The 18,094-nt window shown below is 35.9% G+C and overlaps 1 protein-coding gene across 9 annotated transcripts in view; it reads left to right on the top strand.

Annotated features, from left to right (window-relative positions):
- The window catches only part of DENND1A (DENN domain containing 1A), a 220,657-nt gene that overhangs the window by 112,274 nt on the left and 90,289 nt on the right, over window positions 1-18,094 (top strand). For all 9 annotated transcript variants that reach the window (XM_069771314.1, XM_069771311.1, XM_069771313.1 and 6 more), the window contains 2 exons: window positions 5,554-5,599; window positions 14,603-14,704. In XM_069771314.1, the coding sequence (XP_069627415.1) occupies window positions 5,554-5,599; window positions 14,603-14,704 (148 nt within the window). The remainder of the gene's footprint in view (window positions 1-5,553; window positions 5,600-14,602; window positions 14,705-18,094) is intronic.

Genomic DNA, 18,094 nt, shown 5'->3' with positions numbered 1-18,094 from the left:
GTTGTTTGGAATTTAAACATTTCTTGATGTGAAAGAAACAGTCTATTAATTTTCCTCACTACTTCTCCCAGTTTGTTTTTCGTGTGGCATAAAAACACTCCCACTGTGTCTGTTTTCTTCCTTTTTGCTCTCAGTGTCTGTGTTTAAAATTAGCCTGTAAGAACAGCGTGTCTTTGCTGACCTGGTAACACAGCTTAGTATGTTCTCTAAGTCCCAAAACATTGTCACTCGGGTTACTCTGCGGGCTTTTACCAGAAGCAACAGTATATTTTCTAGGGTGATTAAAACGGTCTTTTATATTAGATAGACTGCTTAGCAGCCAACATTAATGTATTCTGAGTGCCACCTTCTTAGAGCACCCTGGCACAGCTGCTGAACAAATGTTTCTATTGGTGCAGTTTTCCCTTTCTGCAGGAGTTTTTTTAACTCCCTTTCTCCTGTTTTCTAAATCTGCATATAGTTCAATATGCTCCTTTAAGTAAGGTGGAGGGGGTAACTGAAGGGCGAGTACTCCTGCTGCTCGGGAAACAATGATTCCTTCGTCATGAGCCTCTTGGTTGGCATTTCGATTTAGCCTGGTACATCTGTGTACTCACTAAAAGCTCTTGTAGTTGCTCTTCTGGTTTCTTAGCTGTACGTTTTCTACATCATTCCAATTTATGCAGTCAAGTTTCCAGTTTGCATCAATTGCCCCAGTTAATTTTGGATTGAATTCTGTTGCATTTCAGTGAGTAATCTGAAGAGAAATCAGGAGACTACCTTAGAAGTAAAGTACTACTGGTGTGAAAGAGCAACACATTAAGTCAGTATTTGTATACCAAGACATGAACTTAGTAAATGTGATCTAATCCGTTTTCCTGGAACAATGAAGCAAAATGGTGCAAATCCCTGTGTAGCTGTAAACTATGAACCTTTTTGAGATCCTTGGGTTTTACGTTACTTTTTCTGGTGAATTGCAGTATTTTTTAAGGGTGGGTTTTTTCACTTAAGAGGAAATGTCCCTCTATTTCACCTGCTTCTCTTCCAATTAGTAGTTGCCCACCTCTTGGGAGCATAATTAAGAGGTCTCTAGTTAGCCTAAGGAAACGAATTAAAGAAATTGTAAAAATGCAACTGTAATAAATGGGCAATATATAGCCATTAAGTCCACAATATCCATATTCATGCTTATGCATTACTACTTTAATGATTTGATATTTACCTATATAACTCATTTGATTATAAATAACGCTGATTGCATTAGGAACCAGTGTTGCACAAGAGGAATAATAACCTTTCTCTTTGTTCCAAAAGACTCAGGCAGGCATTTTGTTTAAGCAGTAAATATGCACAATAGAAATTGATACTTCTTAATTTTGCACTTAATGGATATTGGCTGCCATCAAACAGCTTTGAGTAATTAGTAGTTGCGGTTGTAAGAAGCCCCAGGACTGATGAAGTGTCAAGCAGTAGATAAAAACTGGTCTGAAGGGCAGTCTTTAATCTGTCATGGGTCCCAGAAGGATTAAAGGTTGTGTGGAGTGTTTCTCCTGTTTATACAAGCAATGTGTCTTACTGAAGTTCACTTGAAAGTCTCGGAAATACACTTCTAACCTGATAAAATATTAAAAACTGCTCGACTGTTTCATGTCTCGGGACCTGAATAGCAGTTAGGAAGAACTACTGTAGTGTGCTCTGAATGGGGAAGAGGAGGTACACAGTGTTCCCTTGTACAGGATGGTAGCTGAGTATCGTGGCATATGATTAACACATGATAAAGAAAAATAGTGATAAAAGCAGTTTATGAAGCCTGACATGAACCTTCAACATTTACTTTTAGGTGTGTTTCCTTTTCAGTCAGATTGATGAGTGATGACAGAAGAATGTAATCCCTCTGGTAGATTTTATTGGAAATATTTATGCTCTTTACCAGAATTATATTTTATTGAGGTTATTTATGATGTTTGCTTAGTTAAACTTTTGGGAGTATAAGGAGCTATCACAGTGAATTATCGTTAAAGTATCTTTGCTTTTGCTTTGCTGTTCATGTGTCATTGAACAATAATGTCAGTTCTGACAAACAAAATTAATTTTGATAAAATAGGTATTCAGATAATTTGATTTTTGTTATCCATGGAGAAAACACTTGAAGGTCCACATTTGGGTGATGAACAGTAATGGTTATTTTAAAGCAGTTTTGAAGAAACAAATTTCACGCAAACCCACCTTCAAAAACAAGTGCTTTATGGACGCATCACAGATCTGCTTTTCTCCACACCTGTCACCTTTCACACAAACTAAAACCTACATTTGTTTCCTTTGATTCTCTGCTGGGATGTTCGTAGATGCCTCCCATTTGTCATTCCTCTTTGGTGTCTTTCAGTCATTACAAGCCATGGCTTTTGTAGATAAAATGGAGTTAATTTCTTTTCATATATTCCCATAACTTGGGAAATTCTTTGTTAGTCTTCAGATCTAATCCATTTCTAAATGGTGTGTGTTTCTTCTGCTTCATGTCTGAAATGTGGCCTTTCTTATTCATCTGTATAGCTCCAGGCATCACTGATTTCCCTCTGACTTCTGTAAGCCAAGCAATTGCTTATACATGTTGAAAAAGTTCTTACAGGAATTATTTTTGTATGGTTTTGTCAACCTTCTTCATTTACCTTCTGCTTTCCCCATCTTCTCTTCTCCATCAAACATGCTATTCATCTTCCGGAGCCCTTCATAGCATGTACCCTGTCTGCTTGTCCTTCTCTGCATCACTGCCGTGTCCCAGTGCCCTGTGGTCCAGTTTTCCACCCATGTGTTACGTGTTTCTCAGAGAAATACCCGATGTCTTCTTTTGTGCTCTAACTCATTCCCTAGAGGAAATCTCTGCAACTATTAGTAAAACTAACAAGTATTTGCAGAACTAGCACATTACTTTAACAAATTACTGCTTCAAAGTTTCCTTTTTCAAATCAATCAGCAAAACCTGAGCTATTTTTTCTATCAGTGTGTATGCTAAAACCACTCTTTGTAGTTCTGTAGTATCAAATTGTTCCTCCTGCTTTCTCCTGTCTCTCCAAGTGTATGCACTGTACAGCCCATTAAGCCACCTGACTGGAGTCTTTTAATGTTTAGGAATACAAGTTTAAAGAAATAAGTTTTAAAAACACTAAAGTCAGATTACGGTAGCCTTTATGCAGTCCCTCTAATAGTTTTATTTGCTGTATTGCCTTTACATGTAATGTCTGTCACTAGAAAATTGAAAAGATGATTCGTTGTATCCAAAGCTGATCCATGTATCTTAAGCCATATCTTTCCTGTAATTCCTTAAAATCTTGCTGGGGTGCATGGTTTTAAGGGTTTAGGCATTCTTACTATTCTTTTGTTGATAAACTGGAGGATTGAAAGATGGACATGATACAGTTAATTAACTTTTACAGGTTCAGATTTTCCTATGCTTGGTGACAGACTCTACTTTTGGACATGTTAATAAATGGCTGATTTTCTGGAATACTGCACTCTTCCTGCTTCCTTTCATTACATTAGCCAAGGTTCCACTAGATGAGACATTTGCAGTCTTAAGACTTCCTGCCGAGGTTCAGACTTTGTATTTTTGAGATTGAAGCTGTCGTGTTCATGAAACTACTTAATTAGAAACACATTCATTTCAGTGCGTACTGGAGGAGTCTTGAGCAGCATAGCCAGGCACACAGGGAAGTTGAGCATTTGTGCAGCTGGCAGCTAAACCGGTGGTTTATACTTTGAATATAAAATTACTGGGTATTTTCTTGCCCCTGGAATGTGGCCGTTGGAAATGAAGAGATGTGGGTGAAAGAGATAGCATTTGTCGCAAATAAAACATGCAAAATGACAAATAAAAATACTCCTCAGTTGAGCAGCAATCCATATATAATAAGTATGTATCACGTTGTAAGGTAAAAATTTCTGTTCAAGAACGTGGATGTATGTTCTGGTTCTCATCTGTGGTATTCCCAAAGAAGCAGAACCTTCAGGATTTGTACCAAGTTAGTTTCTGATTTAACAGTTCCTCTGGGCTATCTGCCATAAGGTGCTGTATTGGGTGAAGCTTGGGCAGGGACATTCTTGCCAGCCTGGGCAGTTCAGTAAGTTGTAAATGTACTGGGATACACAGGACTTCAGTGTTCTGCAAATGAACTTGTAAGGTTTTTTGAAGTTATATATGTTTAATGTCTTCAAAAAGAAAGAAAGTGTTTTCATGTAGAATATGTAATGCAGGGGCTGTTTCCATCTCTTGGTACAGCATCCAAGAGAGTAGTAGTTTTAGGGGGTATATTAATAGACATGATAAATATTAATATGCATATCAGTAAATATATTTTTTTAGAGGTATTTCTCATGCAAAGGAGAAACAGAGTGATTTTTGCTGGTCTGCTGTCTTGCAGTAGTTTTTTCAGCACTGCACTTCTCTTACTGAGCAGTAGGCACCAGTTTATAAAAGCAATATGGAAGATATTTTAATCCAAGGCAGTACAGTGACATTTCTCTCATTTTTTCATCTGAAATTGAAAATGAGCTCTTTGAGCTTCTGTATCCAAAATGAAATGAGGCTCTATTTTAAAAGTTGTGTCTGTCTGTGTGCTTTCCGTTTAACAGGCAGTATATGCCATATTTGCAATTAGCAGCTTTGGCATCCTCTTTGATATGTTCTAATAAGCAGTGCAAATATAAGCTTTCCCTGATTAGTTGAGTGGGAGTCCTGTAATAAGCTTAATATTAGGAATACTGTATACATAAAGATACAACTTTCATTCAGTATTCTTCTTGTGCTATATAGTCTATGTTGGTGTTTGCTAACATCATGGAAGAGAAGTTGGAAAAGATCAATCTTTCTCTTAAGTGTTAGCATTCTGTTTGATAACAGCAGTATCACACCTGTATTTGAGGCTACAAAATTGGCCTGAGAGCCTCTTGGTGTATTTATGTGTTCTGAAGGGAATAATGGTATCAGCATATATCCCAGTAACTCTGGAGTTTATCAGAATCTTCAAAAGTAATTTTTATATTTTTCTTTTATAAATGTAAACATTTCAAGATTTATACTTAAAAATAAATTATTTAAAATGTGTCTGGAACCATATTCAAAGGGTTTAAAACTTGTAGTACCAGGTGATATGTACACATTAAATTAACCACTTTACACTACAGCAGGATCAATTTTTCTACGGAAGATTCTTAGAAAAAGTCTGGTTATTTTTTTTTTAAATTGTGATAACACGTTTTGTTTGTTGTTTAAAAAAAGACCCCAGTATTACACATGTGTTTAATAGCTGTCCTTATGTACCTGTCTTAACTTAGTCACTTAGAAATTCTCATGTCAAGAAAAATTAAAGTCTTACAGTAGTGAGAGGATATTGCATATTAAAGTCTTGGAAATACAGAATAAAATTTTGTTCATATGTGGTTTGTTTATATATATATTTATTTTTTTTAAGCAAAATCTAGTCCAGTATCCTGGTATTTTCCTGCAGCTGATTTTATAAGTCGTACGTGTTAATCTAGTCTTACGAGAATGTAAAGCTAAGTTTTTTTTCCTCTTTGCAGTGCCCCAATGCCCTACCTCATTGGAATACATTTAAGCTTGATGGAGGTAAGTGTTTCTCACCATTTCTGAAACTATATATAGTTTTATGATTTAGAGCCAAATTCTGCAAGCAATTATACATTCATTCGTATGCTTAAAAATGAAATAATCCTGTTAATTTGGGAGTGCTGAGAGAATTGAAGTTAAGCATACATGATAATGTTAAGGGAGTCTTATTTGATACCTTATACTCTTTGGGCATATTTTCTGTTTACAGTTCAGCAGTCAGTGACGAGCTCACGTTGTGTTCTCTCCATCCTGTTGCTTCATTTAATCAGTTTACTGCCTTAGTTTGACTCCGTATTCACAAAGGCAGAGTCGATATTAAACCAAAATGTTGACAGTTACAGTTCTCTTTTAGGCTTTTGCAGACAGATTGTAATTTTTTTAATGTTCAAAAGATCTGAAAAGAAGGAACTTGCTGTTAATGTTAACACAAAGCTGGCAGAAAACCAGCCCTCACAGAAAGCTTCACATATAAACAATTCAGAGTAATTCATGTGACTTTTTAAAAACTCTAAAAGTGGAAATAGCATGTTTGCTTTTTCTTCCAATACTGGTGAAACAGTTGATGACTTTCCTCAAAAGTATCTGGAGGACAACATAAGCTATTAATTTAGATCCCTATGAAAATCCTAGTCCTTATTAGTTGTGCCCCTTTACACAGGAAGTCTGAACAACATGTATATGCTCCGTGTGGGAAGAGGTATTCCTGCCCAGAAAGCATTGCATCTTTGTAGGCTCTTAAATTAGCAGGCTGTGTCGAACTGGTAGGAATTGCAAATGCCCTTCAAAGTTAATTGACTTGTGTCCCTGGTTTAGATACCTGTGTTTGGAAATTTAGGCTTAGGGTTAGGATACATAACAATTTACAAAGCTGAGTTTTACATCACAAAGTAATGCGTATTACTAGAATATTTGTTCTTATATTGTCCATAAAAATGTGTAATTTCTCTGGAAATATTGATCAAACATATTCTTCCACTCAGGCATATGTATGTAATACTGATCCTCTATGTCTTTGTGTGTTAAAACTTAGACTAGCATGGTGTGTAACTTCCTCCTTTTTCCAGCATTAATGTGAAGTAATTTTAGAAGTCACTTTTTTCATGAGAAACTAGATGGAATATGCAGGACCTCTTTTTTATTTTCTTTTTTTTTTTTTTTTCTCCTTACCATCCTGGGTACAGATGACTTTTTATGCCCTTTATGTTGCTAAGTAAAGTACAGAATTGCAGTACAATGTGTTAGTGAATAAGAAATTATTTTAAAAGTCAACATGTACATTTGTTTGCACATCATATGCTTGTGTTAGAGGGGTTTCTGATAATTACCCTTGAATATTGCATGCACAGGTCTGAAGTAATATCTAGGAAGAAATAGTCTAGCATATCTTTTTCATATTGATCAGGAAACTTTCTGCCCCATGTCTGTACCAGGTAATCATTGGCATGCCTATTATGGTGTCTATCTATTTGAAAAAGAAGGAAGAGACCCGGTAGAGGATGGGATAATACCTCAATACAGATACTTGTCAGCTTCACAAATATTTTTGCTCACAAAGAACCACGTGGTTAGCCTGGCAATGGGTATAGAAAAAAATTAGTAATTACACCTTGGAGTTGCTCTGCATGATGTCTCACTCCTGCCTTGCTACATAAACCCATTACCTCTTCCTTTGTCTCAGTTTTTCAGATTGCAGGGCTCTGTAGGCCTTCCAAACTCCATCTGTAAAAACTCAAAAAAAGGACTTGTTCTTGGAGAAGCCAATTTTCATCCGTTTTAGTAACTTGTGAAAAAATCTGTTTAGTACTAAATCCAGTATGGCTTTTGAATAGCCGGAGATTCTGGAACACAGACACACTTTGGCAAAGTACAGTTATTCAAAGTGCTTTATGAAATAAATTAAATAAATAAAACAGTCTTCTCTCCTCCCTCTGCTCTTAAGGATAAGTTGAATGCTTCCAGACAGAAATGCATCTTCCAGCTAACTGTGCCTTTTCTATTGAAAAATCAAATCAAATCACACAGTGGGCTATTGTATCTGTTTGTTGGCAAGTACTGCGTAATTTCTCTGTGCCTTGGGCAAAGGAAAGGTGACATTTGTCAAATGAGCTAGACAATTACTAGTTTACCTCTTTGCCTGTTTTTGATGCTGAAGCGCGCTCTGTTTTTTTCTTCATATGTAGGTATAAAATTGTGTTTTATTTGTTAGAATAACAACTTAGTAGCAACAGTAATTTTTTTCTCATGATCTAGCATTTGTGTATTTTTAAAAATACAATGTATTAATTTTTCCATATCAAAATAATTTTATAAACTACAACTAAAAACTACTGTCATTATTCAGTATTTGTTTTTCTTTAAATGCTGAAATTTCAGCAAATAGATCTTTAGAAGTGTTTTGTTAATCCACGTGTTCTAGTTTCAGGATAAGGGATTAATTCCCCACTCTTCTATTCAAGTTAAGACAGGTGGACTCTTTATCTACTGTAGAGCCCCACGGGAGTAATTGCAGTTATATATAGGTTCATGGTTCTGCTCCAGCAGCTCCGATTGCAGAATTTGTCATTGTTGCGTAAATGTTAGTGGAAGCTTAAACTTGCACAGAGAAAGCTGTGGTGTAAAGGGGAGGGTGAATTTGGAATGTAGGAAAAAAATAATTTTCTAGCTTTAGTGTTGTTTCTGTGGGTTTTTGCTATCCCTAGTGTTGTTTCTGTGGGTTTTTGCTATCCCTGTCTTGGAATGGGTCCTCTGGAAGAAATACAGCAGAAATGTTAATGATTTTAAACAAAACACAACCTCTCTCTCACCTTGAAAGATTTTTTTCAAACCATTTTGTATCTTAAAGTTAGTTTGCAGTTTCCCATATTACACAGGGTCTCTGTAGAAGAACAGTTATTTTAATGGAAAATGACAAATTTTTCTTATGATTAAAATATCAAGCATATCCATTGACTGTTAAATCTAATTTGCTGTGACTGAAATGTTCTCCAGTGAGATAAGATAATCTCCTGTTATAGGTCAGAGGGCTCCAACTGATTTATGAGGGAAAATCTTGGTAGAAAATATAGAGCTGTGTTTTGTGCTCTTATTTTTCAGCTTTTCTATCATCACCTAGTTAGTCATTCTTTATAAGATTTCCATTTAGCAATCCATAAAGTGACTTCAAAGAAGGCTAAAAGTTTATAAGCTGTTGGATAAGCAAGGCTGGAGCTATCACATGAATAATGGAACATGCTTACGGAACTAATTGAATTCATATTAGATGAAGATAAGTACTTAGTACTGATAAATAATGAGGCAGGGAAACGAAACTCTATGAAATGAACACATCCCTTTCATAATCTTGTTTTATTTTCTACCTGCGTACTGTATGCTATTTTAGTGTTCAAATTATATTAAATTGACCTTTGTGTTATAAGTGGTGTCAAACTTAGCTGGCAGCCTTTTACATTTTGTCATAGTAAACGATTGTTTCAGCAACTGTTTCTGTAGGAAAGGTTATTAGTGTGATGGCGCTGATGGAAGAGAAATGCCCTTGACCTAGTAGACTACCTATTGGAATTTAGGCACATGTGGTTTTGATTAACCAGTGGGGATAGTTGTGTTTAGCTGTCAGATACTGAGCTGCTGGCAGCATACTCTTCTGTGCCAGGCTTGCAGTCATTCAAGTAACAATAACGGCCACCCTTTGCATGCTCTGTTCAGGGCACAAAACCAGCCTTTAGAGTTAAAGTTAATGATTCGAAAAGTATTTCTTATACTTTTTTTATATATATTCCAGTCACTCAAGGACTTTTTCTGGGACTTCAGAATTTTAATTCTTGCAAGATTATCCAGAATGAACTTGTGTGTGAAACTTCACATTGGATTTGTCAGAATGATTTTCTAACATTTTTCCTAAGCATAAAGGACAGTTGTGCATGTCATAAAACCTATATGAGCAGATTTTTATTTTATTTTAACCTGGTATGAGTAAATATGTTCATGTTAGGAGAAGAAGGTTCACTAAAATTCATGCTGTGTTTGATATGGTAGGACACGGCAGCTGATTTCACATAATGTCGATAGTCTCTTCCTTATGCAGACAGATGAATGGAGACCTGTGTGTTCAGTCCTCTGAACCCCACAGACGTATTCTGGAAGCACTTTAGCACTTTTGGCATATTTACCTGGTCTTTTTCAGGTAGGCGTGAGGATGCTCTGTTTGTGATCCAGTCTGATAATATGTCAGTTAGCATGCATGGAGTCTGAGCTAATGAACTCTGAGAAACAGGTTACATCAGCTTGAGCTTAGTCCTGACAGTGCCACTTGATTTCCCCTTGCTGCAGAAGACACCCTGAGAATTCATTGACCACTGGCATCTTCCAGTGGTAGTGTTAATTGTTAATTATATTTTTTGATTGGGGTGAGGAGTCATATTTAGCTTTTTCCATCCATTCATACTTAGTAAATCACTGCCTTTTATAGCTATAACTGAAGAAGTGTAGCTTTTTTACAGGGTTTAAATGAAGGGGTTATATATATGCATACACACACACACACGCACTTAAATCCAGGTCTTAGAAAACTAAATGTCATTTAGTCACTCACAAATATTATAAATATGGCTCTACATGGTTTCAGGACTATTGATAAAAAGGCATTTAAAAATATGACAAATTACTTATGGAATTGTCTTTTGTCCAATTATTGGAAAAATGAAAATAATAACTGTGATTTAGTAAGAGATTCTGGGGGGCTGGGATGTTTGAGGGCTAAGTTTTAAGAAAGGCAAATACTGCAGTACCAAGTAGACTTACCAGTAAGTGTAGGAGGTTTTTCTTCCGTTGTACAATGGCATTCGACCAACACTATTGATGTTTGTCACTCATTTGGCAACAGCTGCTTGTGATAAGGATCTTGAGAATCACCTGTACAGGATCAGGGTACTGCACATCAAGGTTGGGAGATGGGCGGAAGAGTGGGAGATGCACAGGAGGGGGCAGCAGCCCACCTGCTGTGCCCAGATCAAAGGGTTGAGAGGTCAGGGGGCACATCCAGCTTAACCAGATTTGTCTGCTGAATAGCTATTTCAGATTGTAAATCTAAGGGTGATTTCATTAAGTCCTTCTGGCTGCTGTTGGGGCATGAAATAATAAAATTTTATATCCGTTGCCTTTCCTGCTTCTGGCAGCCAGATTGACACATTGTTGTCTGCAGTGTTGTGTTTTTCTTAAGAAAATAAATGGAAACTATTAACTAAGTAGAGACAAGTCATTAAGCAAATGGATTCTAGACTTGTTGTGAATCATACTTTCATAATAATTTCAAATATCATGTACAAACTAGCTACTAAGAATGTTAGTTTTTGTTAAGAGTTTTACCTTTCCAAAAGAATTGGTGGAAGGTACATTTTCTTTTTTCTGTTACAACATTTTTTAATATCTTAATCACATTTGTATCTGGTTATGAAACTTCATCATCAATTGGGTTTATGTTTTGGCACCAATTTAGCCATGAAGTTATGCAAACCTGTTTTTTGGGGGGGAGGAGGTTGTTGTTGGTTTTGGGGGGTTTTAAGTGAACTATTCCATAAAATTGTTCATCTGAAAGAAGTTTAACTTGGGATTTTTTATGGTAGGAAATGCAAAAACTGCCAACTGTAGACAGCGATAATAAAATATCGTTTAGTATAAACTGGTGTTACTGTTATTGATGAATATTGCTTCTAGTATGTGATCTGAGTGAGACAGAGGAGCGCCCCTTAATACTTCCATTAGAATATAGTTTCTCAGTGTTTTTGCAAACTTTCACATAAAACATTTAAATTACTTCAAGTGTTTGGCTGCTTGTGAGCAGGACAGACGCACTAACTGCTGCTTATTTACTGACCTGGTGTTTAAGGCCCCCTGGAGTTTGTTTGAAAAGTTAAGAGATTTTCACAGTAAAGGTGCCATTTCTGAAATTTAAAGTGCTCTTTTCACCAGGAGATAAGTTCTCTCTGATTAAGTCAGTAATTCTTACTAAGCCATGTTTATAGAGGCCATAAACAATGGGTTCAGTGTGCTTGTTAAACCAGCTTTCCATACCTCTCCACTCTTTTAAAAAGAGACATTTAAAATAAAAGGCAGGTGTAGATGTTAGTTCAATTTGATGGTTTTTAGATGATTAATTATGGCTACAAGTAATTCGGTAAGGATGGTTAAGAAAGGTTTGCAGTAGTGATATGTGACGCACATTTTCGCTGAATCACTTGACTCAGCAAATCCCTAGTCTGTAGTAATATTAGATAAGGAAACTGTAATGTTCATATTTCTTCTTGTTCTTTGCTTCTCCACATTTTTTTCAGCAAAATATGAACATACTGAATATAGTCCATTCTGTTACACAGGTATCACTTATTTTTAAAATTTTGTTTCAATGTTCAGGAGGTTGTGAAATGTAGAATGTGATTGTATATGGCTTAGTGGCTGTCCCTTTATATTTTGAAAAAATTACGACAACACTCAAAGTGTACCTGTGAAAAGGATCTACAATTAGTTGTGATTCACAGAGTCCAGTGGGATTTAATATGAGAAATGCAGTTGGATGCTGGGAATTTTTACTAAAATTCCAACAAGAGAATAAATACTTTTATTTCCAGGTCAGTTGGGTTGATAAGGTACTATGTTTAGTGAAAGAACCATGTGATTATTTGATAAAAGCCCTTGTAACTATCTGATGATAACCTTTGTCAAAGATTATAGTGAAAGAAAAGATAATAAAACCAGATAAGGGTTAAGATGAACTGGTCAGTCTCTATTTGTCTAGGATGAGCCACAATTGGACCATTGAAAAACCATATTTTTTCAAATGCATTGCAAGACAGATGCTATAAATCAAGTTAGTCTCAAGTGTTTCATTCAATTTGAGGGTTTGTCTCCAGGGAAATCCACTGTCTTAATACAAATATTGAGAAGTTTTACAGTAAGGTTGTGCTCTTCATGATGGTGTAAAGGTATAGCACAGCAGAGTTTAATATTAGCCTTCCTTTTGGATACAATTATTTCTGGGCCTTGTGTGGAGATGATTATGTTGATCAGCATTTATAGTCTTTGCACCATGAGCAACATCCTTTTGGACTATACTCCTTGGCAGATACCCGGTTGCCACAAGCCTATTCTTTGCTACAGAAAATCCTAATATTTTGCTGAAGGGAAGGTGCAGATTCATCACCAAAGTTACAAAAACACCCACTGACAAGTTCAAGCACATGTTTGTTGCTTCTTCAGCAAGAATCAAGAGAAGGTTTTAATACCTTCTGTCTTGTCCTACTAGCACTCGATTTTGACAAGCTTCTGGCTTTGGTTAAGTACATTGCAAGACTTTTTTGTTGGAGCTTTTTAGACTCCTCTGAGTATAAGTGAGATTTTTAATTTTCTGAAACAGGAAGGAGCAAATCAGTTTGTCTGGTGCTTCCGGACTCCTAGAAGGAGCAAGACTCCTGGATTGCTTTAGAGTTTATCAGATGCAGCCAACAGAGTGACCTTTGGTTCCTGAAATGTAGAAGAAAGTACCTGGTTTGTGATGCAGTACTTCTGCTTTTTACATGGAAAGCATTAAATATAATATTCTTCCATTTAAGTTAAAGAAATTTCTCATGGAAGACCTAAATTTAAATGTCTACAAAGTGTTTTTTATAGTTGTTGGCTCCCCCCCCCTCGCCCCCCAAGTACACAGCAGTTTTCTTTATAGACAGAGGACTGAGCCTTGAAAACTGAAGGTAATTATTTAGATGCCTAAGGCTCAACTTTGCCATTGTTTTAGAGCTTTAGTTCCTTTCTTTTAAAGGAAACAATTCCCCCCACCCTGCAAAACCTTAATTAAAAATTGAGTATGCTTTTGTTCATTTTTCTGTTCAGTAACTTGCATTTGGTCCTACGTATAGGTATGTAGGTACTTAAACATTTGTTTACAGTGTCACTGGGAAATTTCCTTAATTACCATATTCTATAGTTCCACTTTTTCTGACTTTGAATTTTCAAAACTTTATTTGAAGAGGGCTTAAATATGTATGATTAGGCAGTCAAAAAAAAAAATCTCCTGTTAGTGGAAAAAGTGTTAAAATAAATATTTAAATGCTGCTCTGTTTCATATCAGTGATTCACTTACTGTTTTTTAAGCAGGGAAATAAAGTCTGACAATGTTTAAATTTGCTTAGATCACCAATACCTTTAGACTCTTAAAGTCAAAGGTACTAATGATTGTTCTTTTAAGAAATAGGTTATGCTTTTCTTTTGTATGTCCATGTACTATTACACATGATGTTAACACTCAAACTAGATTAGAGACATTTCTTTCTCTCAATTCATGGGAACAGGATAAAAAGTTTAGACTCGCTGAACATTAAGAGACCAGGATGTGGTGGAGTTATTTTTCTCTTAGCTTTTTTTTTTTTTTTTTTCCCCCCTTTTTAATTATTTATTTATTAACCTCTGGTAGTGTCCATTTTACTTAAATACAGTTGTAAACTTGTCTCTATTGGAGTTCCAAAATTCAACCTGGAATTTGGAAACAAGTTCCCATCCCTGACTTACTGCAACTCTTAACTCCTAGAAAAGCCACTATTTATTGTTCTTTAAATTAATTTCTAAATATAAAAAGATATATTTGAAATCTTTACTCACCTAGAAACTGCTAAATGTGCAAACAGGATACCAGAATTAAGACAAGCATTAGTAGAGTTGCTTGAAATAAATCTCTGCTTGAATAATCACAAACAGTAACTCTCTGGTTTCAAAAATTTCAGTATGCACAATGTTAAGAACTTCCCTCTGCAAATTGAAGGTTAATTTTTCAGCACTGTAAAATGTGAATAAATAAAGCAAAGGATGACAGAGAGACAGGACTGTTGGTTGTTTTTAAAATGCTTGAAGTTTTGTAATGCCATGATGTTACGCCATCACTTGTGTCCTTAATGCATAAAATTTAACTCTTCATACTTTTATTTTCCTTTCCCTTTTCTTGAATTTTCTCATATTTAGAAAGTACGAAACATGGCCCTGGAAGATGTAGTGATTCTTAATGTAGACACGAACACACTGGAGACCCCTTTTGATGACCTTCAGAGCCTTCCTAATGATGTGGTATGTATGAAATGATTTATCCAACTATTCCATTACTTAAAAGTGTAAATCCTTTTGACCTGTTTGGTTTGTAACTGAGGTGTCTCATTGGGTTACTTTCATTATTATAAGTAAACTGCTTTACCTCAATTCTTTCCTGTTTTGAAGTGTTAAGGAATGTTTGTTTAAACATTTGCAGACATATTTTTAAGCCTCCTAATGAAAATTAGCTAATGCTCACATAAGCTAGTAATGCTGCAGCAACCCAGTTTCAGTTTTGGAATGGCATTCTCAAGTTTCAGGTCATCTGAGGAGTTAGTCTTTTATGGGTAAAAAAGACAAATGAAAAACACACAGGTTATGGTACAGCTGAACAAGAAACAAAAATTCGAACTTCTTTCTTCATGGTGTGAAAAAATACTACTATTTTAAACCATCTTTATCCATTCCATTGGGAGAAAAAAAATCATGCATTTTTAGATAACTTTTGTTTGCAAATAAAATTGTGTGGTTTTTTCCCTGTGACTTCTTCCAGGTGAGCTTTAATGAACTTTGTGCATTTCACATCCTGATTTATGATATCAAATGGACTACTTCATATTCACTTCTAGCACTGCTCAGTGCATATAATTCAGAACTTATTTTCTTTCTCATTCAAACTTTTTATTGGTAATTTATTTATTTTTTAATAACTTGATAGAAAAGTTGTATAAATATTTGATCTTTTCCTTTAATGGGACAAAAATACATCCAGCTTGCTACTTGCTGCTGTAATCATCTTCGCTAAAGAAGCTGAGAGGGAAGAGCAGTAAAGTGAGTAAGAGTGTAAGAAGCCATTTTTAAGTCAGAGGGTGACTGTTTAGGAGAAAACGGCAGGGGAAAATCTGGATTTCTTTTACTAGTTCAAAATACTGTGCTGACAGTTAGATCTATACCTTTCTATGTGTAGCTGAGAAATAAAATTGATATGCAGGGAGCTTTGAGGAGAAACTCAAGTAATGGTGCATACCCAGTGCCTCCTACTGTGACATCCCGTCATTTCTCTATGATCTGTGGTGTGATCCATTCTTCGAAAACAGTGAGCTCTGGATGAAAGGTCCATCTTGATTGTGAACATTTTGGTTTTAGTCAAGCATTTAGTCTATAAAAGTTACTTCCATGAATTTTTCTGGCTTTATATAGTTTTTCATTTTGATTTCACTCCCAGCATCCAAATCTGCCAGCTGGTCATCGCTCATGCCATTATCCACAACCCAGGGAATGACAGACTTGTAAATTTCATGGAATTATGTAAGAAATGTCTGGATACAGTGAGTGCGGGGCCTCAAACATGTATATGATTTGTCAACAATCAAGTATTATATTAGATTTTATGAGACTTCATTAAAGGAGCTGTTGTAGGCGCACTGTAGAACATCAGAAGAGACTTCACCAATAAACACAGAACTTCAAGCTTTGGAATGTAATAAATTTTAAGAGACTTCCTTCCTTTCATTATTTACTTTTCTCCACTTTTATAACAGTAGAGAGTTGTGTTTTATTAGTTCAAATTTCTTGATTCAGTTTTCCACAGGTCTATTTAAAAGCTACATTTTTATCTTGGAGGATGTTTGGAGCATAGCAGAGGAAGTGCTGCCAGCAAATTCAATTAACTGGCATGGCTCACAAATAGCTTACATGGTGTATTTTTTTTTCACAACTGCTATATAAATACAGCTGGGATTAATATTTGTCGCAACAAAGCCTTAACTTGAATCGTGTTGCGTTGTGTAATTAATGTTTGGGATCAGTCTTTATGTCTTATTTAGCTTTGTTGCATTATTTTAGTTACCTAGATAATGAAGTATTCTCCTCTAGGTCTTTTCCTTTCCTTCAGACTGCTTAGTATTTGGCTTTGACCACTAGAGAGCAGCTGCTCTTCTTTGCAAGAATTGAATTTCTGTCAGTTCTTTCATGCATCATGTGTTTGGAACTGTAAGTGGATCAAGTTGTTCATCTCAGCAGGGAGACTCTAAAGCCAATCCATTATACTTTTTTTTTTTACTTTTTTTTTTCCTTTTGCTTCCCTGGGAGGATGGGGAGATTCTGGGAGTGTGTCTCCCCACTGGTCTCAGTCTAAACAGATGCATTTATGATCTGAGAAACTAAAAATGTCTTCAACAGTTTCATGATGGTAAATGGCTGTTATGTCAAACTATTCTGCCAGTTTTGCTACCTAATGTGAACAGTGAGCAATTCATGCCCTGCTGAATAGACACAAAATTTACTTTGCTAAATTAAATCTATCTATATTCAACAGTGAGGAAAAACATCTTCTGTGTGATGCATTCACCATGAGGTAATTAATCTGATGGAAAATTTTTAAAGCAGTTTCCCCCCTCTCCTTGAACAGTTTTTTTTAATCAAGTAAATGAGGTCCTATGATTATTTTAGAGCTTCAGGTAGTGAGTTGTGCTTGAGTTTCATGATAGTGGTGTTGCTACCTAAACTGTTGATTCTTGGGAATGAACTATTCTTGTAATCTTTTACTCCTAGGATCCAAATGAACATAGGCTACGGTGAAATGTCTTTCCAGTTAACATTTGTGTTAAAGGAGCTGGATAGCATTGAGACAGTTCCAGCAGAATCAGATTAAGTAATTTCTTTGCCTCGGTGTACCTCAGCAGTACCTGCTAGCAGTCAGACTTCCTGAACTGTTCAGGTCAGGTCCCTGAAAATCAAGGTGTGTACTACTGCATTACTGAAGAACTATTTGAAATGTGAAAAACTGTCCCTCCTTCACCTTCTGCTTCTGCTATGTTGCTGAAAATCTGGCAGCATGAGAACGCCCTGGGAAGTAACTTTCCTTTTAAAATAGTCAATATTAAAAAAAGAGATTTATTAAGGACTGTGATTACAATAAGTGCATCTGCTGCTGACAAGTCTCCTACACCACCGTCTGTGTTGCAAGGAATAGCAAAGAGGGGGTAGTAATTTTTTTTTTATGCAACCCTTATGGATTTTTCATGTATTTCCAAATAAGTGTCATCTTCTAGTCTTAGTTGTAGTCAGAGCTTCATATTACAAGGAATAAAGCATAAGCTCACTCTGTCAACTTGTAGTTTTTATTAAATGAAGCCCTGATGCAATGCAGTGTACTGCGCCAAAGAGATCTTGCATATCTGATGGCTGTGAGAGTATTGTAAATTTGCACTAGCCTATGAATATCTTAGGCTGTCAGTAATTTAGTTGTGTATGCTACTGTTGTCCATTCATTAACAAGTTACCACAAGTAGGAAGCCTATGTTGCTGTTTTTCACTTAGTGGGAAATTAGCTGCTTTCAGGACAGCAAGAAGTACTAAACTACAACTATATAGCAGAACCATTTTCTTAAAGGTGAATCCATTTTTATTTCTTACACTATGTTTGCA

This window comes from Haliaeetus albicilla, chromosome 26 (assembly GCF_947461875.1).
Source record: "Haliaeetus albicilla chromosome 26, bHalAlb1.1, whole genome shotgun sequence".
NCBI classification, from domain to species: domain Eukaryota; kingdom Metazoa; phylum Chordata; class Aves; order Accipitriformes; family Accipitridae; genus Haliaeetus; species Haliaeetus albicilla.
This window is presented reverse-complemented; position numbering and strand designations above follow the sequence as displayed.